Raw genomic sequence first — 21,927 nt, forward strand, 5'->3', positions numbered from 1 at the left:
GCCCAGTGATTCTTTTCTCATCACAGCGTGAAAATGCCACCACTTTCAGTCAATGAAGGTCAATGAAAACACACCATCTTATATGATTTCATTTTATAAAAATATTTTTTCTTCAATAGTTTTAGTTTCCATTTTCATTTTAATTTGTTATGATGAACCTGCACATCCACATGACCACCCACATGACAAAGACAGGTCTAGTTTTACGCACAGTAGTTTACCCCCACACTTACCCCATCTTTGCTGCCCTCTGCCTCTGATTCGCTACTGAAGTCCTCAGTGTTTAAATTCTCAAAGTCTGACTCTCCTACAGCGATGGGAACACACACAGTCAAGTTGGGGTTGTGGATGAAGGACATGTGGTCTTCATCGATCATGTATTTGCCCACACTGCTGCCTATGCCACTGGTGGTGCCATTGCCATTCTTCTGGTAGTCCAGATCACGATTGATGTCCACACCTGTATGGTTGGCAATGCAGTTAAGCTTTCTGTCATATAGTTCATCCAATGGCTTGGCCTCGTCTGTGACTTTTCTCCTGAGGATGATGCCCACCAGCTGCCGTACTTTGGCCTTTACCCAAGCAATGCCAAACTTGATGCGGTTCACAGCGATTTGTAGGTTATTCATCTCTCCATCATCATCAGTAGCTGCAAGGTTGTCTGCACTGAAGGAGCTCAATAGCAAGGCAAGGAACAGATTCAACACCTGAGGAGCCACACAGAACACAGACACAACATAGCTAAGTCATGGTCTCACTTACTATTTAACCCTGTACTATACAAGAGATGCACAATGACATTGGAATCACATCAGTAGCGGCAGACATGATTAAAAAATCTTGGCATCAGACAGATTTTTATATTTGACTGATATTTCAAACTGACATTTGGTGACGTATTTACTTTTCTCCAGAAAAGCAGAATTTTAGGTGTTTCTGGGATTGGACACTAAAATGTCTTAATTTTATTCATTTTACTACATCTGTAGCCCTCTACAGAAAATACTACATTTCTCTCTAATGCTAATCCAGGCAGATTTAGTTCCAAATTCTGCATTTTATAATGCATCAACATGGGTGTGCAAATATGTACATAAAAAATATAAATTACTGGCATGCCCACAATTTTCATATTGGTGCATCCCCACACAAAGCAAACCAAACTGCAGTCTTTAATACAAAGAGAAAGAAAGGCACTGAATGGAGACTAAAATATGCATTTTGACATGTATCTGTACTTCAATAATAACTTGTAACCAACACTTTTCATAGCTACATTAGGACTTCACTCTAAGCGCTTACCACTAGGTTTCCGATGACCATGACCATCATAAACACGATGAGACACATGGCTTGTCCTGCCACCTCCATGCAATCCCACATAGTCTCAATCCACTCTCCACACAGCACACGGAATACAATCAAGAAGGAGTGAAAGAAATCATTCATGTGCCAGCGTGGCAGCTCACAGTCCTGAGCAATCTTACACACGCAGTCCTTATAGTTCTTCCCAAATAGCTGCATGCCCACCACAGCAAAGATGAAGACGATGATGGCCAACACAAGAGTCAAGTTCCCCAGAGCTCCTACTGAGTTCCCAATGATCTTTATCAGCATGTTCAAAGTGGGCCAAGACTTGGCCAACTTGAATACTCTTAGCTGAGGGTGGGTAGGAAAACAGCAAAGAACAGTGAAGAGAACAAAGAAAAGAGGAATCAACTGATTATTAAAGTCAGCTTATAGAGCATGATCTATAAAAATATCATAATATCAAACATCATCAATGATACAGTCAGGCCAGAATTTGATTCAGTTAGTGGTACTGGGTTCACAATTCTATACAGGCATGGTATTTTTGAACAAATTTTGAATTAAGTGACTATATTCTATTTGTTGCACAACTGGGGCATTTAACATCAATAAGTGGCATAATTAACAGAATGCCCATTTGCCATACTTTGCCATATCTCCATAAAGCTAACTGTCACACTTTGCATCATAGTATCAGCATCATGATGCACTACTGCACATCTACTGGATCCCATATAGGGATATTTTGTCAGAACAGTAGTAATTATTTTACCTTTCAGCAGTAAAACTTCATTTACTGTACATATCTTTACAACTATAGTACACAGTATGCAGCAGGAATGTTTACCAATCGGAATGATCTCAGCACGGAAAGGCCTTCCACATTGGCCAACCCAAGTTCCATCAAGCTCAGGCTAACAATGAAGCCATCAAAGATGTTCCAGCCCTCCTGGAAGTAATAGTATGGGTCCATAGCAACCAGCTTGGCAACCATTTCAGCAGTGAAGATTCCTGTAAACACCTGTAAAAGATATAGCAGTTTCAGAAACTTGTTTTCACTGGTGCACAAAGCGTCAATCTGCTAATGCACAATGGTTATGTGCTAGTTTAAGGTGGCAAATGGTGTAAAATTAAGCCACTCATAACAGGCCCAGGCCCAGAATCAGAGGCAGCCTGAAAGCACTGGTCTTTGTAACATATCTATATGTCTGGCTAATAGGAGAAAATTCATAAATGTGGCATAAAACACAAAGGGCTTTTAATCAGTATATATGAACAAACACAGGGCTGTAAACATCATCTAGGGTAGTGTAAGAGTACTGTCAGACAAAGTACTGAAGGACATTTTTGGTCACAAAGTCCCAAACAAGAACAGCACTCAGGGTGGCCTTGACTCCAGGGGACCTGAGCTGAGCCAGGGAGGATGAGTCACACTGCTCCCTGCCTGGACACAGCTTGGTCGCTGGCTAACTAACCTTCGTACGCCATCATTGCAAATATAGCCTAATGTTTTAACTACTTGCCTGACAGAAACTTTCTGTCTCAAAGTAGCAAACGACTTGTGCATTAGTGTCAGCCTTAATGCCAAATGTCAAAAATTACAGCACCATGTCACTGGATTCCGGAGGATCATTCAGGTTAAAATGGAGTCAGTGTAAATTTACACTCTGTGTGTTAAGTGACTGTGAAGCAGGTCACACATTCTATATAGCAGCTTGTGATAAGAACAGCCATGACCTGTGACCAATATAGGTTACAACGCTGACAGGTTGGATTTATGATCTACAGTATATCAATTCTGGTAATACAGTACAAATCATGTCCTGCATGTGTCTTGTGGTGAAACACAGTGTGATTAATAGTGTTTGTGTGCTTGTGTACATGAGAGCGAGAAAGAGAAAGAGAGATAGTGAAAAAAGTCAAGACACGTTAAGTCACGTTAAATATAAAGTGTGTATTTGAGCTATGAGCAGCATTATTAAATAACACTGGAGCACGAAACTACACAGGTTTGAATATTAGGCACCATTTTAGAGCCACTCATCGATCAGGCAACATGAAATATTAAAGTTGCCTCCCACCAGGCTCTGAGCACTGCCTCAGTCTATAGCACTTCTTGCTTCTCAATCAGGCTGCAGAGGATGGTGCATGTGTGTGAGAAAAAGAAAGAGAACATGGCTTTGAGCATCTAAGTGGCATCCCTATAGACACTAAAGGAGTAAGCCTTGGGTAAAGGAGACTCCAGATATCTTAATTACTAGACCCTTAGAAGAAAGAAAAGAAACAACACCTAAGTGCCAGAAACCAAGGCAAGAAGCTGATTTCATAATCCTCACCAGATTGCCCACGGACAACACATGCTCGAATTGTGGAGTCATTGGATAGTGCTCCATGGCCATGAAGAGAGTGTTGAGGACAATACATATGGTGATGGCCAAGTCAACAAATGGGTCCATCACAATCAGGTTCACAATCTCTTTGATCTTCAGCCAGATGGGGCAGCACTCCCAGATAAGAAAGACGTTTGCAAATTTATACCAACATGGTGGACACTTCCTCTGAGATTCTTCCAGTTCTATAAACAAAGAGACACCAAATAATTTTGAGTGATCCTGAACAACTTGTGCACGTTCTTATCCTAGCTATCAGTACAAATAGCAAAATAAACAAACTAAAGAAGTCAGGCTACCCTCTACTAATGTGTTGGTGATAACACTCATGACGCTGTTTGCCCGTTCTTTGCGTCCAAAAGAAGCGTTGAGTTGGTCCATAGACACCATTAGAGAGCCTGAGAGTTTCTTCTTAATCTCAACATCAGTCGTTGGCTGTCGGGGGAAAAACAATGAGGTTTAATAAAACCATTCAGGAAAAAAAAAAACAGAGCATCACTATTGGGTGAATGTTAAAACTGCATCACAGGAGCAAAGAAAAAATTGTTAGAAAAAGATCACTTTAAGTTCAGTAAAGTCAGTTAAATAGTCATTTTAATACATTTAGAGCAACATCATGTGAGCTTCAGGCAAAGGAGAGGAGGTGACCTAAGGACAGCTGTGTGTTTCTTTACAGAGATCCTTCACCATGGTGCACAGATGCCTGAGACTTAAAGATATTTGTATTGAAAGCATGTTAAAGCCTGAGTTCATTAAATCTGTCTACTTAAAACAAAATCTCTATCTCGCTCTCTCTCCTCTTTTCTGAAGACTCCATGTTATTGCACCATCCAGGATGCCAGAGGGGTGGCAGTTAACGTGCATCAGCATGCACTCAGTCAGAAGAGTCAGAGAGGAAAAATCATAGACACCATAATCCATCAGTCCGCTTTCATGCTTCAGCTAGATACACAAGGGCCTTCTGAAAGATTTGTAAGGTTTGCAAACTACCATGCTAGCTACAATGAGGAAAGAGAGTAGTAGGCTGTTGTCCATTCAAAGAAGTAGAAATCAATGAGAGAACAAAAAGAGAAAAGAAACAAGAAAGGAAAAAAAAAGAAAACTAAGAAAAAACATGAAAAGAAAAAGAAGCTCTTTGCTTTGTCTCTTGACCCAGGAAGACAAAGCCACAGCACAGTGAAATATGAGTGGGAGATAACAGGATGTGGTTTTGACAAAATGGTGTAGTATAGATGGGAACCTATCATTTTATACAGTCTGTCCCTAGACTTCTACACATTACACACACACACACACACACACACATACACACACACACACACACAAACCAGTCTTGTCTCCTACAGGAACATACTATGCTTATGACAATTATGTGATCTGAACCCTGTGGAACAAGCCTACAGCAAATGACTGCATTACTGGGGAAACAGGAACACTATGACTTAAGAGCTCTGTCACATGCACTGGGATCTTAATGTATATTCCATTAATGGATCTAAAATTACGTTACAATTTCTCAGCATAAAAGCAAAGAGTTGAAGAAGATCACTCAACGATGGGGGTATGGACGGAAACTCCAACATTTAAAGCATAATTATACAGTGCAGTGCACAAGTCAGAGAACCTTCATTTTTTTATTTCCAGTAAAACAGTCTTTGCATTGATTTCTGCCTTTATTACTGGTTTATTACAGTGTCCATTATTTCTTATTAGTTTCCATTCTTTCTGTGACACTTGCTTTGAGTTTTTAAAAAAAGATATACAGAGATATTTTTCCCCACCTCCAAAGTTCAGTCTTAGAAATTAGTTTCTTTTTTGTCAACTTTTTTTGTCAGTCTTTCTGACAGCTACACATCCTTTCAGACCCACTGAGTTTAATTGTCTTTTCACAGTGGAAGGATGGACAGAAACGCTTCTGGATGCTTTCAGATGTGAAGCTGCCTAATTTTCTCTTCTCTCTCAAAGATAAAAGCTTTAAGTGCTGTTTATCTGATGGTGAGAGTTTTGGTGGTGTACAATTGCTAGCAGACCCATTCTCTGAATATTTTATTAGCTTTCTGAACTCTAGTTTTGAAAACACACTTTCCCCTTTCTTATGCAAGTGGATTAATATATTATCTTACCTGCTCAGAATTATCTCCAGAAAAATGAATAACGTGTGCTTAATTTTTGGTATTCATTTGATTGGAAATTAAATAAATGAAGCTGGTCTTTTGCACAGCACTGTAAAATAAATATAAAATACACAAATATTTATGTAGGTATGTAGAATGAATGACATGCATAAAGGACAAAACTCTGTGTCACTACTCAGCTGGGGGTAATGACATGCAATGAGAACATACTTTACACTCATTATATTCATGACATGGGAAATATCTGTAGCTGTATTTACTAATATGTAGATTCTACCCGATATTTTATGCCCATATGCACATTAAAAATAACTAATAAGACATGACTAAAGAGTTTCATATGTCTTTCTCAGCAGCAAGATTAGTTTTATTTCTCTTTATCTTTTTCAGTTTCAATTAGGTGAAGGGCAGCATAATCAGACTGTTGACAGTTAGCAGAGCTTCCAAACTAAACAGAAAATTAGAGATCCAAAAAAGTACAAAAAAAAAAAAAAAAATTACCAAAGTCTAATGCAAGAGAAAATGAAAAGAAGAGAAAGAAATGAGGAAAGAAAGAAAGAGAGAGAGGAGAAAGCCAAGGCTCCAAAAGGAAAGACGTCCATGCCTAGACTGATCTACTCATAGCCTTCCTTACGCTGTCATCAGAAGCTGCCTTATCTATTATCACCTCAGGCAGAAGGCGTCCTCCAGGCCCAGGCCCGATCAGGGACACCACCCCGTTGCAGTCCACCGTGCTATTGCGCTTGCCATGGTAGCCGCTGTAGCTGCTGCGGCGGTATGGGCTAAAGAGCGAGCCGCGCCGCTCCTCACACTCCTCCACTGTGCTGTGCTCGTCATCCGCAAATTCATTCTCAGAACCCGCATCCCGTCCACGGCCCTTGAAGCTGAAGATGCTACTCTTGCTGTTGTGACGTGACAAGAAGGGTGAGGCAGGGATGCTGAGAAGAGACTGGAGCAAAGTGGAAGATAGGAGTTAAGAGTTTCCATTCTCTCCACATTAGTGTTTTCCTGATCTAACACAAACACTTTTATTTAGGTAGGGCTTGTTAATTGGCTGTTTAGTTAAAGTGGGTGTCATAAAGAATTGTCAAAATAAAATTCAACACTCAAATATTCAATAAGCATTCAGTTCAAAGAAGTCATTTCCATTTTATATCTGTCATGGAGGCACAGTAACTACAGCCTTTCTAGTAAAAATAAGGGATAGACAGACGTTGAAAAAAGGCCACCTCAAAAAGGACCGTGATGGTTTTTGGAACAGAAACATAATATTATGAGGGACTACAGAGAGAAAATAATATACTAATGAAAATAATAATAATGAGCACACTTGTCCAGAGAGGTGGGCAGCCCTATCCGTAACACCCAGGGAGCAGTTGGGGATTTAGGTGTCTTGCTCAAGGACACCTCAGTCACGTATTGTCGGCTCTGGGGATCAAACCAGCGACCTTCTGACCACAAGGTCAGTTCTCTAACATCCAGTCCACGACAGCCCCAACAATGTAGGATATGGGCCCTTTAATACAGCAATAAAAGGATCCTCTAGACCTCCATGTTTTCTTTTTTGATGTGGTGGGCATAAGTTTCATCAAGCGCTCAAAATGAGAACAGTTGTTTTTACTTGTTAACCATTTGGTATGCATAACCTTCTGATGACCACCTAAACACGCACACTGACACCTTATTCACCTGGTTCATGATGGAGGTCCTGCGGCCTAGACGGTTGTCAGGGAAACGGAACCTACTCCTTTTGCTGCCATCATCTGATTCAGATTTAACAAATTTCTCACTGTCTCCCTTCTCTTTGTCTTGTTCTTTCTGCTTCCACTTCTTCTTACGGTTCCGCCGCTCCTTGGCACTCTTAGAGCTGAGCTTGGACATCTCTGAAGAGCTGCATGACAGGTTACCCCCACCATCATCCTCCACTGCATCCTCTGATACCGTGCCTGCTGATGTTGCCATGGCATTAGCCTGTCAAGGGCACCGAAACTGGTTAGTCCATACACAAAGGATAATTCTAAATCTTGATATGTGAAACACAAATGCTAAATATGACCAAATACTGAAACTACAGCTAGTAGTAGCAACAGAGAAGCTCTACATAGAAATAAACAACACATAATACACATTAAGTTATGCAAACTGAAGACAGACCTGGGCTTCTTCTTGCTGTTTCTTAAGTTGTTCCAGCATGGCTTTAAATTCAGCCTCTTTCTGCTCAGCTTCCTCCATGGTGGCCTGATTCTGCTCCTCGTAGGCCATGGCTACCACAGCCAGGATCAGATTCACCAGGTAAAAAGAACCCACAAAGATCACCAGCACAAAGAAAATCATGTAGGTTTTCCCTGCTGCCCGCAGAGTCTGCAAATAGAAAGTATAGGGTCTCAGTTTCACATAGATTCACATAGAACGACAAAAGCTTGAAGTAAAGCCTGTGCAATTATAGCAGTCTTCTACCTTTACTGCACGTCACATTGCACAAGAAGTTTGTAATTTACCTTAAATCTTTATTCAAATCATTTTAATAATCTCTCGCACATACACACACCTCATTTCATGCTGCTCCTTATTGGCTGTTTTTAGACGTCGTAGTCATAGCAGCACCACTAAATTTGTATTGTAGGCTGTCTCTAGTCGCAGAGGCAGTAAATCAGCTGCTGCAGAGCATGTCATATTAATGGTTCAAAGACTGTTGATTTTAACTTACAATCAAAGAATTCTTTCACAATTTGCGATCTCTGGCTACAGCAGCCTTTATGGCTGCTTATTCTGGACTTTTTTCAATTTATGTGACAATTATGTGACAATTAGTACACAGAATGTGACAATTAGTACACAGAACAAAACCTGACTTAAAGCACTTCTTACTGATGGAGAAAACATGAAAAGTCTACAATTCCAAAGAGCGAAAATCATTGGAGGCATCCAGATATACTGTTACCAGAAACTGTCTTTTGGAGAATGCAAATATCCTTTCATTATACTGAGCCTCAACTGCTTCTTTGTGACCTACTTTTACATGCATGCAGCATGCATGCATATACATCAGTCCTATTATACAGACAGGATTGGGGGCCTCTTCACCCTCAGGGGTGATGGAGTGTGAGGGAGAGTGGAAAAAATAATCCAGAGATAGTCAGAATAGTGAGAAACAAATTTGACTGGGCAAATGTATATTTTAATATGTCAATTTTATTTTCGTGGAGCTAGAATGTGAATGCAGGATATATTCTTAAAGCTATACTAATGTAACAAACCCATTTCATAAAAAATACTGCCTCACAAACAACTAAATTAAATAACACTGATTAATACTGCCTCACAAATAACTAATTTAATTAAATATTCTGCAAATACCCAATGTAACCAGTGAGTAAGTTATAACAGGGCATAAAGATGCAAAATATAAACTAATATTTAGTTCATTCAGAGAAATTGGGCATTTTAAATGTTCAGTGATGGTAGCTGGCTACCTCACTTGTTCTGCTGCAGAGGTTAGGTGTAGAGACTGGAGTACAGCTCAGCATTGCTCTTACTGAGACAGTTCTGCCATCGCACAGCACATTCATTATGCAGGCACTTCACAGCGGTCACAAGAATAGTCAGTGCAGCTCGCTGCATCATGCTGACCAGCAGTGAGGGAATACGGGACTTGAACAAACATATATCAAGCTCTCATGATAAATAAATTCCTTTTTTGTTTTCAGGTTGGAATAAATATAAGAACAAAATGGTCGACTAAATACTGAATAACCGAGGCACTGAGAGAGTTTTGCATGCATCAAGATCAACAGAGAAATTCTAAGAAGATTCTAAGAAGAAACTCAAAGAACTTCAAGTATTGAAATAACTGAAACTACTGAACAACAAACATATCATTAAGAGACAAATCTAACTCGGCACAATACAGACGAGCAGCGGGCAGGAAGAGAGCATAAAATGAAAGTGGGTGAATATTAAAAACATGGATTCTGCGCATGGACCAAAAAGCAGGGTAGCCTATGCACTGAGAAGCTCCCATCTGACAGTCATTTCTCATCTGCTTGCCTGCCAGCGGTGTAATCTGCAGGTTAATATTTCATGCTTCCACCCAGTCGCTCCTGTAGAACTCTAAAGCGTTTCAGCTATTACAGGGTGGCCTGCAACCTTCTGCTCAATGCAATGGCTGAACACAAAGAACTACAGCTGAGACAGACTGTTTCATACAGGCAGATTCTGACAATAACTTTAAAAGGTTGGCGTGTTTTGCATTGGAAAAAATATGAAGTAGCAAAATAATTAGAGCACATAATTATATAGATATAAATATATGATATATGTTTTTTTAACATCCTTAGTACTAAATGAAAGAACATATGCAAACAACATTTTTTACACCACTCTGTTTCACACTTTAAAACAGCATATGTTTGAAATGTAAGCATTTGAAAATCAAGATGTCACTAATATCACTAAAAACAGATATGCCTGCTCTAGCTTTCAGCTGAGGGGAAAAGCATGACCCTTACCAGCTGGTACAAGTTCTCCCAGAAGTCTTGCGTCATGAGTCGGAAAAGAGCCAGAAAAGCCCAGCCAAAGCTGTCGAAGCTGGTGTAGCCATAGTTAGGATTCCGCCCAGCCTTCATACATGTGTAGCCCTCAGGACAACGACTGAGCAAAAACACATAATGAGATGGCACTATTCTCTCTAGAATTCAGACTGATTTAAATAAGATGCAGCACTTCCATAACATTTAGGGATGATCAGTGAACCATTTTTCATGAAATTAAGGCTTTGCTGTGCTGAAAGCGAAAAAGCAGCAGGACAGTCTAACTCACCCAGAGTCAGAGCTGTTCCCACATAAAAGAGCGTCTAGACTGCCAGGGAGGAAGTAAAAATTGGCTGATGACAAAGAGAGAAAAAGCTTAAGTTAATTACATGTTTGCAAGAGCACTAGAATTTAGTCCATTTCCAGCCACTCCCAGATCTGCTTCTTTAGAGATCCAGACAAATGGATTAAGCTAGTCTGAACTAAGCTCAGGCAAATATTACGGTCCAAATTAGATGGAGATTTTCCAACATAAAATATATAAAACTATCAACCAGAGCAAATCATATATGGGCAGCAACATCCATTTTCCCAAATTGTTTCATTTTCTATATGGCAGTTTGTTCTGAGAAATATGCTCAATCAATACAGAGCATCAGTCTGCTAATACAAGACACTTTGAAGGTCAGACGTGTAAGCGCATGCACTGTGTGAGAGTGTGTTCATGCTGTGGCAATGTTTAGGATGCTGCTCACTGTCATTCTTGATGTATTCATCCCAGTCAAAGCCACGGCTGCCATTGCCTTGGTAGGATTCGGTAATGTTGATGGGCCAGATGACGCACTTTTGCCGCAGGTTCCCCATGAAGAGCTGCAGGCCGATGAGGGCAAACACGCTGAGGCAGAATACAGTGAGGATCATCACATCTGACAGCTTCTTCACTGACTGGATCAAGGCTCCAACAATGGTCTTCAGACCTAGGATGTGGTGCAAAATACACACGCAGGCACACACACATATGCACACGCATACATATACACACATACAAGCACAAAGAGGAACATAGGTCGCTGTATGTGTGATCACCTGCCAGGTGTGAATGAAAGGAGTCTCAAGGCATGATAAGGAGATAAAAGGTATCAACAGAGGATTTTGGAACAGCTGAATGGTGCAGCCAATTTTATACAACAGTTATTTCAACTCCAGACTATACTGTAAAAAATATTTAATTAAAATACAAAACAAAATGTGTTTTTTAAACTAATGGCTCCTTCACTGTATCAATCGAAAATTATTTAAAAAATGGCAAATATTCTTTATATGAAGAGAAAGATTTTCTCACTTTATATGTGGAATATTCTGTTCATTTACAGATTTATCTTTAAAAATTACACATTCTTTAATGCAAATGGAAAATCTGTTTTATAGTATCTTCTGCACACTTCACAAACATTTCCTTAAAAAATGACATATTCTTTATGAATAAAGTAACTCATGGCTAACATTGTCCAACAGCTGACCAGCTGACGAAACAGAGTACTACACATTAAATCAGCATTGTTATAAACAACATACACATATATATATATATATATATATATATATATATATATATATATATATATATAGAGAGAGAGAGAGAGAGAGAGAGAATAGATAGATAGATAGATAGATAGATAGATAGATAGGCAGATACATACATTACACTAAACTGTAACACTCATTATAACTAAGTTCCAATTGTTTGTTTTTATTTCAGCTTTGTCACACCAGCAGCTCACAATAGCAATGCAATTTTTGCTCATAATCTTGTTTGACCCCTCTGTTGCAGTCACAGTAGATACTGCTACTCACTATCCCAAGCAAGCTTAGAAATACTGATGAACTACAGTGGGAATTAGAATGTGAATTGTACTGAAAAACAACCCATAAACAGATAAACATTTTTTACAGTGTAGTTGGTGACAGAAGCACACATACAGAAGCCTAATATTCTGTTTGGGAGCACGGATCACTGATAGATGGTTAATTAAGGTAAGGTTTTCAACATTTAAGCCAATTGCTGTAATCATGCCCAGACCTCCTTTATACATTGAGAAATAACACATACAGACAGAACAATAAAGTCAACAATAATCATGTACTATAATCAATACAGTGACACAACATTACACAGAAACTATTTGGGAGCCATCTCTTTCCCTGCTCAATCAGGAGACACAGTGAACTGTGCAGTCTGTGTATGAGTCAAACTGAGAGAAGTAGAGCTGGTCTGAATAATGTGATTTTTTTTGTATATGTGTGTATTTCTGAAGCATTTGTGTGTTACGTAAGTATTTTCTTACTTATGTTAGTATTCAGAAGCTTTATTATCTGTTAACCCATTAGACTCCACTAAAATTTTAGAAAATACTTGTGGATTTTTGACGATTTCTGTAAGTTAGAGGCTATGTATCACTGTTTGAGTGATAAAATATGTATCACAGAACTGAGAAAAAAATGTGATTATTTAACAATGGACGTGACATCAGCCAACAAAAATAACGTCTAACTCAGGTAAAGTTAGCTAACTGCTAAACACAGCCAAACTTCTCCCTATGATTTTGCAAGACCACCCCTTTTCTTCAAAAGACTGGAGCAAGATAACTCAGTCAAATATATTAAAATTGCAAACAATGTTTAAACAAAGGGGAACAGCCAAATGCACATTACATGGTTTGTCTATGGCTTTGACTATTAAACAGTCAAAGTTGAGCTTATCGCCAGTCACTTGTTTGGAGCTGAGAGACTGAAACATACAGAGATGACAGTCTACCTGTAAGCTGTAAAAATATACAAATTTATTAAAAACACTGAAATTACTGAAGTTACTCAGTATTCAGTTCTGAATGGCATTTATGTTGGCTTATTAAAGTTATTTCAATTGCAATTGAATCACATTTGCCTATACATTATGTGTACAAGCTAAACTATTACAAAGGTTTTTTAAAAATTTACTTGCACATCTGTATTGTGGTTGCTATCTAGGTAAGTAAAATTATAGTCAAACATATCTGTCTCTTTACCTGAATGTTACAGACTTACAATTATGTTTAATTATGAAATGTAAATATTATTGATTTTATGGGTTAAAAAGTTATTTAATATTCAAGTATTCAAAGCCTGTGAAATACTGTTCAGACCAGCCCTAGTGGAAAGCCACTTTTTTCACTCCTTTGAACTCATAATAGTCAGCAAATACATTAATCAGGTTACCCAAACACACACTTGGGCTATGGTCTGATCCCAGAGTTCTGAAAGAGGAGGTTTTAGGACTATCCTTAAAAGAAACAACTTTAGCAACAAAGAGGGGACTCCCCATCAGACAGAGAAGATCCTGACATCCATTAATCTATAAATACTGCAGCACACCAAGAGGGCCATGACAGAAGGAGAGAGGAGCAGGCATGGAAGAAGGGAGTGGGGATCACATGCAGGTCATTTAAACTCTAAGGCTGAAAGCAGTCCAATGTCGAAGTCTCACATGGCTCCATTGGACAATAGCTTAACAAAATCTCATTTCAACTGCACTGGCCTATACCCAGCAAGCCCTTTTTACCTCACTCAAACCAAAAGAAAATCCTTAGCCATTACCACAGGTACATACAAGTATTTCAGTGGTTTAGCATCTATAGTCCTCTAAAAGTCCCTTAAAAGTTTCTTAAAGTCAATTGAAATCATGGCTTATTTTCCATCCATACAGTGACAGATTATCAAAATAAACATGATATTAGGGTGGGTCTCTGAGATTGTGGAGCATTTTTGCTAGTTGGAGGAGGGGAAACATATTGTTGGTTATTATAATGTTTCCCCACCCACTGGCACATGATGACATCAGAAAAATCCAAAATAAATATAACAAATGACATAAACTAACAAGGTAAAAAGGATCAATTTTCATTTCAGGTTGACTTTAAAATACTGTTGACTGGCAAGTGGGTTTTGGATGGCTCCATCTATTGTTTGAGGAAACCTCACAGCAACGTAAAATTTAGTACATGTACTAGTCTTTATATCTAGGATTTTATAACCTTGCTTATAATAGGAAGCACAAAAGAAATCAATTTTAAGAGTTATGTGAAATAATTTTTGCAGCTTTTTTGTTTTCATTTCCAGATGCATTTCATGTTGGGATTTCATTGCAAATAAAGTAAATAAAAAAGTGAAATAAAAGAGACAAAAATTCAAATAAATAAGTCGGCCAAGCTCTTAGTAGGCTAATATTATAAAAGCAAGTGTCTTCCAAAGCATCATGCAGCATAAAATAGATCACAAACTAGGCTTGGCAGTCTTCATAAATAAGTAAGAGGTATTTTCTTTGGGAGTTCGCTGAATGCTACTGCAATTTTCATCTGAAGAAACTAAAGATTGTATGATAAAAGTATTCTAAACTCTATACTCTAAAAAGTATGTTACATGATAAAACTTTACATAAAAGTTTTACTTTTGCTTCTAATACTCCAAGAGTCACCTCTGCTTTGTATAGTAGAATGAAATTTTGGATCACTCTGTATGGTTACAGTTCTTCACATGGTTAATATTCATATAAATACCTCTAATATTTCTTCTCTTGAATCTACAATGGCATGAAGCTTCTCACCAAAATAAAAACCGACAAATCAACATATTTGAGTTGGCTGTGTTTAATTTCTATAAAATCAATCCCAGTTCATCATACAGGAGCCGATAAGACAAGTTCAACTGTTACAGAGGTTCTGGGTTTCTACTGTTGTGCCAAGACACTCTCAGAACTATGTTCTTCAGAACAAAAGGGAGTGCTGATACTACAGGACTGTAATCACATTTGAATAGTAGACTGCAAAGCCTATCAAAAATGTATAAGTACCATTTTTGATCATTTTAGAGGTTAAAAAAAAGCAAAGTAAATGTTTATCTCCAAATTAACCTCTTCTAAAATAATAACACTAAAATGAAACGTAAAGGAAATACAAACGAGTCAAACAGAAAAACTCAGCCTCAGTGTTTAAATTAGGCCTCACCTGGAATGACAGAGATAGTTTTCAATGCTCGGAGAACTCTGAACGTTCTCAGCGCAGATACATTCCCCAGGTCCACAAACTCTGTTACATATCTGAAATAAGGGAGGATCACACACAGACACCAAAAATGACCACCACAAACACAGCAAGAACACCACTACCACGTCACCGGACCAGGAGCTACGCCACTCACAGAGCCTGTCCACGGAGAGGGGGGAAAGAAAGGAAAAGGAAAAGAAAAAAACACACGTACGTACACACACGCACACACACCTAACACCGACCCGGCCCCTCCCAGTCACACACATTCTTACCTGGGATTACAGAAATAGTTTTCAATGCCCTCAGCACTCTGAACGTGCGCAGAGCTGAGACATTGCCTAGGTTTACAAACTCTGTTATATACCTGCAATAATCAAATCAAAGTTACACAGAGACATGGTCATGACAGAATATGGCTGATGTCCATATCCATACATCAAATGTAACTGTTGGCAATTCTTTGGGCTTTTTGTAAGAGAACACAACTAAAGTCCTACTTGAGTTGGATTAGTTTTACCTGAGAAGGATGTGTAATGTAATTTGTGGGATTTGGCTGGACCATCACTGCGATAAAGTGTGTCATTTATCCAAATTTCCTTAGAAAGCTCAGACTGAAAAGCCAAAGCCCAGGTGGTCACATTAGTGCTACGTCAAAGGTGCAAGACTTAATAACAGACGGTCTATTAGCAAGTTTTATTATTCCATTAGCATGAGATTAGCTCAAACAGGACTACTGTTATTGAGGGAGCTCCAGGTTCAGCTAATTCCAGAAGCCCATTCACTAAACCTTTGCTGTCAGGCTGTTAATTAAAAAAAAAACAAAAAAAAAAAAACAATGAAGATTAGAATTGAATTAGAATTAAAACACAGAAACACAGATACACAGTGACTTACATTACAGCACCTCCCCAGGCAAAACTACTCCAGCTCAAACAGAACTTAATAGGAGTTTCCAGGGTCAGTAATGCTACACCCATTCTGAACTTCAGTTATTAAAACTGTAAATTAAATGCAATAATTTTTTGTAGGCATGCTGGCTGAGCAATCAGGACTTCAGGAGAAAAAAGAGAAAGAGATAGAAAGTGTTAACTATATGGGCTTCCCAGGAGTTGCCAGTGAATGGCACTAAACACAGCCTTGCTGGAACATTTTCAAGGTGAACAGTCTTAGAGGAGCAGAGAGAAAAAAGCATGAGCATTCAGGGCCAGCAACTGAAGACAGGTACATGCCTTGCACATTGAAGAGAAAGGAAAACTGACAGATGCGATAGTAGAATGAGAAAGTAGCTCAGAGAGAAAACAACAGACAAAGAGAAAGAGTGAGACAGAAAGAGAATTCTTTAGACATGTGCTTAAACGACTAGAGGGCTCTGAATGAGGTAATGTCATCATAACCTGATCTCACAATGCAAAACAGTTACTGCTTGGCAAGTAAACCATCTTAAATATACTTAACATTAGGCCTAAGGCTGGGCTAAAAGACATAATAAAATAAAAGATAGATATAAAGATATCTATTGTTATTGTGATAAATTATGTCATGATATGCATTTCTGCGCATATTATGGATACTGTCAGTACTTCTAAAACACTGACACAACAAGTTTCATTACAAAGAGAGCATAATTGGTTTATTTAATTAGATTTAGTGTAAAATTTAAAATAATGAATAAAAATATATTTTTTTTCTCTTAGTATTTTGTAAAATGAGGCATTACTGGTTGATTTATGTCTCTTCAACTTTTGCCAGAAATTAAGATTAAGATTAAGTGACCCTTATTAGTCCTACAACGGGGTTAGTGAAGTGAACCACCACATACACACTAGTGAGCACACACACACTAGGGGGCAGTGAGCACACTTGCCCGGAGCGGTGGGCAGCCCAATCCGCAGCGCCCGGGGAGCAGTTGGGGGTTAGGTGTCTTGCTCAAGGACACTTCAGTCATGTGCTGTCAGCTCTGGGGATCAAACCAGCGACCTTCCAGTCACAGGGCTGGATCCCTAACCTCCAGCCCACGACTGCCCATAAATTGTATTGTATTTTTGCCATTTTGCTCAGCCCTAAACATCTAGTCTTTCTTATAAGAAGATTTTTTGGGGAAAAAAAACAACAATATAAGATTGTTCAACCTATTTCTAGGCATGTTTATTTCTATGAAGCAGTCTTATCAAGTGACATTATCTTACTGCACTGTCAGATATTTTTAATTCCTTAAAGCACTATATCTTGAAACAAGCAAAACTGAATGTTACTGCAGTAAAACAAAGTGACTTGAATATGTCAACATATCTAGAAATATAGTGAAAATATGTATTGATAACAGTTATTATATATATCAATATATATTAATAATCAATTAATAAGTAAATCACATTTCCATAAAAAACATTAGGACGTTGTGCTAAATGTAAATATAAACAGAATGCAGTGATATGCAAATCATGTAAACAGTATATTTAATTGACAAAGAAAACATGAAAATTTTTTGAAATTCACATTCAGTGATTTCCACTCCAGAATTTTGTCATACAGTGCTGTCTGACAGCTCCAAGATCACAGTAAACCAGTATTGTTTTTTGCCCTTGTCCTATGCATACAGAGATTTCTCTGTATGCTCTGAATCTTCTAATGACATTTCTATGTAGCACAGATGATGAAATCTCCAAGTTCTCTGCACTGTTTGCCTGCGCAGTCTTTCACAGAGTGGTGAACCCCTCCTCATCTTTACTTCTGAAAGACTCAGCCTCTCAAGGTTGTTTTTTTTGTACTAAATCATGTTACTGACCTGTTGCCAATTAGCTACCAGGTGTTTTTTTTAGCATTACACAACTTTACTAGTCTTTTGTTGCCCTGTCCCAACTTTTGTGAAACTTCTTGCTGTCATCAAATTGAACATGGGTAAATATTTTTCAAATAACAATAAAATGTCTTAATTTCAACATCTGAATATGTTGTATTTGTACTATATAAATTAAATATACAGTTTGAATGATCTGCATTTTATTGTATTCTGTTTTTATTTACAGTTTGCAAAGCACCCTCATTTTTTTGGGAACAGGGTTATATGTAGATTTGAGTCTTTTTACAGCAATCTCACAATAAAAATATTTTTTCTGACCCTGCTGCTGCAGTATGCCATTGAAAAGGTAGCAGAGGTGTTAGCAAGAAGGTACTTACGCCATTGAGATGACCATGAAATCCAGCCAGTTCCATGGATCTCTTAGGAATGTGAAGTCATCTATACAGAATCCACGGGCAATGATTTTTACAGCTGATTCGAATGTATAAATGCCCGTGAATGTGTACCTAAGTACAAGATGAAAAAGCAAGAGGACAGCAGTTGTGGATATTATAGGCAGACTAATCACTCTAGTAACAAAGCAAGCAAGGAAACACATGCTAGCACGCTGTCAATGTCAGAATGAAACCTCATTTCTCCGGAATGGTAACTTTCAGTTCTGTTGATCCTTTTTGCATGAAATACAGTGGGTTGCAAAAGTATTCATACCCCTTGAACTTTTCCATATTTTGTCACATTACAACCACAAACATAAATATATTTCACTGGAATTTAATGTGAAAGACCAACACAAAGTGGTATACAATTGTGAAGTGGAAAGAAAATTATACATGAATCAAAACATTTTTTACAAATAAAAAACTAATAAGTGCGACGTGCAAAAGTATTCAGCCCCCCTGAGTCAATACTTTGTGGAGCCACCTTTTGCTGCAATTACAGCTGCAAGTCTTTTAGGGTATGTCTCCACCAGCTTTGCACATCTAGTGACTGAAATTCTTGCCCATTCCTCCTTGCAAAACAGCTCAAGCTCAGTCAGATTGGATGGAGAGCGTTTGTGAACAGCAGTTTTGAGATCTTGCCACAAATTCTCAATTGGGTTTAGGTCTGGACTCTGACTGGGCCATTCTAACACATGAATATTCTTTTTTTTAAACCACTCCATTGTAGCTCTGGCTTTATGTTTAGGGTCGTTGTCCTGCTGGAAGGTGAACCTCCGCCCCAATCTCAAATCTTTTGCTGACTCCAACAGGTTTTCTTCCAAGATTGCCCTGTATTTGGCTCCATCCATCTTCCCATCAACTTTGACCAACTTCCCGGTCCCTGCTGAAGAGAAGCACCCCCAGAGCATGATGCTGCCACCACCATATTTGACAGTGGGGATGGTGTTTTCAGAGTGATGTGCAGTGTTATTTCTCCGCCACGCATAGCGTTTTGCATTGTGGCCAAAAAGTTCTATTTTGGTCTCGTCTGACCAAAGCACCTTCTTCCACATGTTTGCTGTGTCCTCAACATGGCTTCTGGCAAACTGCAAACGGGACTTCTTATGGTTTTCTTTTAACAATGGCTTTCTCCTTGCCACTCTTCCATAAAGACCACATTTGTGTAGTGCACGACTAATTGTTGTCCTGTGGACAGTTTCCCCCACCTGAGCTGTGGCTCTCTGCATTTCATCCAGAGTCACCATGGGCCTCTTGGCTGCCTCTCTGATCAGTGATCTCCTTGTTCAGCCTGTAAGTTTAGGTGGACGGCCTTGTCTTGGCAGGTTTACTGTGGTGCCATACTCTTTCCATTTCCGGATGATGGATTGAACAGTGCTCCGTGAGATGTTCAAAGCTTGGGAAATCTTTTTATAACCTAAGCCTGCTTTAAACTTCTCCAAAACCATATTCCTAACCTGTCTGGTGTGTTCTTTGGACTTCATGATGCTGTTTGCTCCCCAATATTCTCTTAACCAACATCTGAGGCCGTCACGGAGCAGCTGTATTTGTACTGAGATTAGATTACACACAGGTGGACCCTTTTGAGTCATTAGCAGTCATCAGGCAACTTCTGAATGCAATTGGTTGCACTCAGGGAAAAGGGGGCTGAATACTTTTGCACGTCGCACTTATTAGTTTTTTATTTGTAAAAAATGTTTTGATTCATGTATAATTTTCTTTCCACTTCACAATTGTATACCACTTTGTGTTGGTCTTTCACATTAAATTCCAGTGAAATATATTTATGTTTGTGGTTGTAATGTGACAAAATATGGAAAAGTTCAAGGGGTATGAATACTTTTGCAACCCATTGTATTTGCACTGTGTAAATGGCAGCTGGTGTTATCAAATGGTAAAAAAGAGAAAACAATAATGGATTTATGAGGTTTGATATGATGGCTATAATAAGACACATACTGGCACTCTATCCTCATCCTCTACTGCAGCAGATGACAGGCTGGTGTGGTACTGTGCATCGTTCATTGATTAATAAGAGCAATGAGCAAGTGAAAGCATGTTGGTTGAACTCCTAAGCCAAAACATGCAAAAGTACAACATGCATGCTGCTGAAATACAGAAGCTGTGTAGTCTTTGAAGCTAAAGGTATCGTTTGTTAAAAAAGACATTTAGGAGCTCCAAAAACTGATCATCCAATGCATATCAGCTTTTTATGGGTACACACAATCATATGCACTTAGAATTTTTTCAAAATATGCATTAAAAAGCATGTCTTTTTCAGTCAAAAAGGGTACATGCAGTGGGGAATGTATACTTACTCTACTTGTTTGGACCACTCGGGAGGATTACTAAATGTCATGAATACACAGTTGGTCAAAATGGTACACATGATGATCATGCTGAATAAAGTGCAGAAGAGTTAAGGAAACTGTGCAATATCAGCAGAGAAAGACATACTGTTAGAAACATTCCAGCAAGAAAACATTAGGGAAAACTGTTTAATCCACTAAAATGAATCCTACCCTTATGAAGCAACATATTTTGCAACTCAAATTAAATTATATACAATAATATATATTAAAAAGTTTAAGTTCTTATTTTGTAAAAGGGTACTGCACAGACACATTTTGTCAACCAAGGACATAAGATCCAATTGTGCACCTTTAAAAGGTATATTTTATTTTCTGGGGTAAAGGTGCACATTTTAAGCAGTAAAATACAATAAGCACTTGCAAAAACCTTTAAACTAGTTAAAACCAAGAACTGGAACAAAATAAAGAGAATTTCCTGAAAATGTACCCTTTTTTAGTACCTTTTTTCTGAGAGTTTATGGCATGTACAAAACATATCAAGTTTACTTTCACTAAACTATCGGTTAAAAGGTATAAATCTCCTTGATAATCACACAACTTTCACAATGGCTGAGCCACTGCAACAAAAAACAGTATATGTGACACTTTTGTACAAATCTCACAAGCATGGTATGGCATCGTTGGACACCCTGTCTTTAAAATAAAGTAGTCACTAAAACGTAATTAAAGCAAAGTCCGGCTTTTAACGTTAAAAAAAAAAAGTGATAATTAATAAAAGGTAGAATAGATTAATATATTATTTTTCATTAACCTGCCACAAAAATTACACATAACTCAAAGATCTACTGATCACTTACAGGGATACTACAGTGTTTAGCAGACGTGCAAATGTAATAAAAAGCAGATACAGCACACTTACAGTGATGGTATAC

The 21,927-nt window shown here is 38.4% G+C and overlaps 1 protein-coding gene across 7 annotated transcripts in view; it reads right to left on the reverse strand.

Moving 5' to 3' along the window:
• Nucleotides 1–21,927, reverse strand: part of scn8aa (sodium channel, voltage gated, type VIII, alpha subunit a) — a 74,057-nt gene that overhangs the window by 21,959 nt on the left and 30,171 nt on the right. For 4 of the 7 annotated variants that reach the window (XM_037541316.1, XM_017707628.2, XM_037541315.1 and 1 more), the window contains 14 exons: nt 21,002–21,091; nt 18,624–18,752; nt 15,405–15,496; nt 11,121–11,342; nt 10,655–10,718; nt 10,345–10,486; nt 7,991–8,197; nt 7,526–7,807; nt 6,471–6,785; nt 4,001–4,136; nt 3,648–3,886; nt 2,159–2,332; nt 1,303–1,659; nt 234–707 (listed from right to left, as the gene is read on the reverse strand). In XM_037541316.1, coding sequence (XP_037397213.1) covers nt 234–707; nt 1,303–1,659; nt 2,159–2,332; nt 3,648–3,886; nt 4,001–4,136; nt 6,471–6,785; nt 7,526–7,807; nt 7,991–8,197; nt 10,345–10,486; nt 10,655–10,718; nt 11,121–11,342; nt 15,405–15,496; nt 18,624–18,752; nt 21,002–21,091 — 2,923 coding nt within the window. Of the gene's footprint in view, nt 1–233; nt 708–1,302; nt 1,660–2,158; nt 2,333–3,647; nt 3,887–4,000; nt 4,137–6,470; nt 6,786–7,525; nt 7,808–7,990; nt 8,198–10,344; nt 10,487–10,654; nt 10,719–11,120; nt 11,343–15,404; nt 15,497–15,718; nt 15,811–18,623; nt 18,753–21,001; nt 21,092–21,927 lie in introns of all 7 variants that reach the window. The other 3 variants (XM_017707637.2, XM_017707650.2, XM_017707644.2) reach the window with 3 other exon arrangements.

This window comes from Pygocentrus nattereri, chromosome 9 (assembly GCF_015220715.1).
Source record: "Pygocentrus nattereri isolate fPygNat1 chromosome 9, fPygNat1.pri, whole genome shotgun sequence".
NCBI lineage: Eukaryota > Metazoa > Chordata > Actinopteri > Characiformes > Serrasalmidae > Pygocentrus > Pygocentrus nattereri.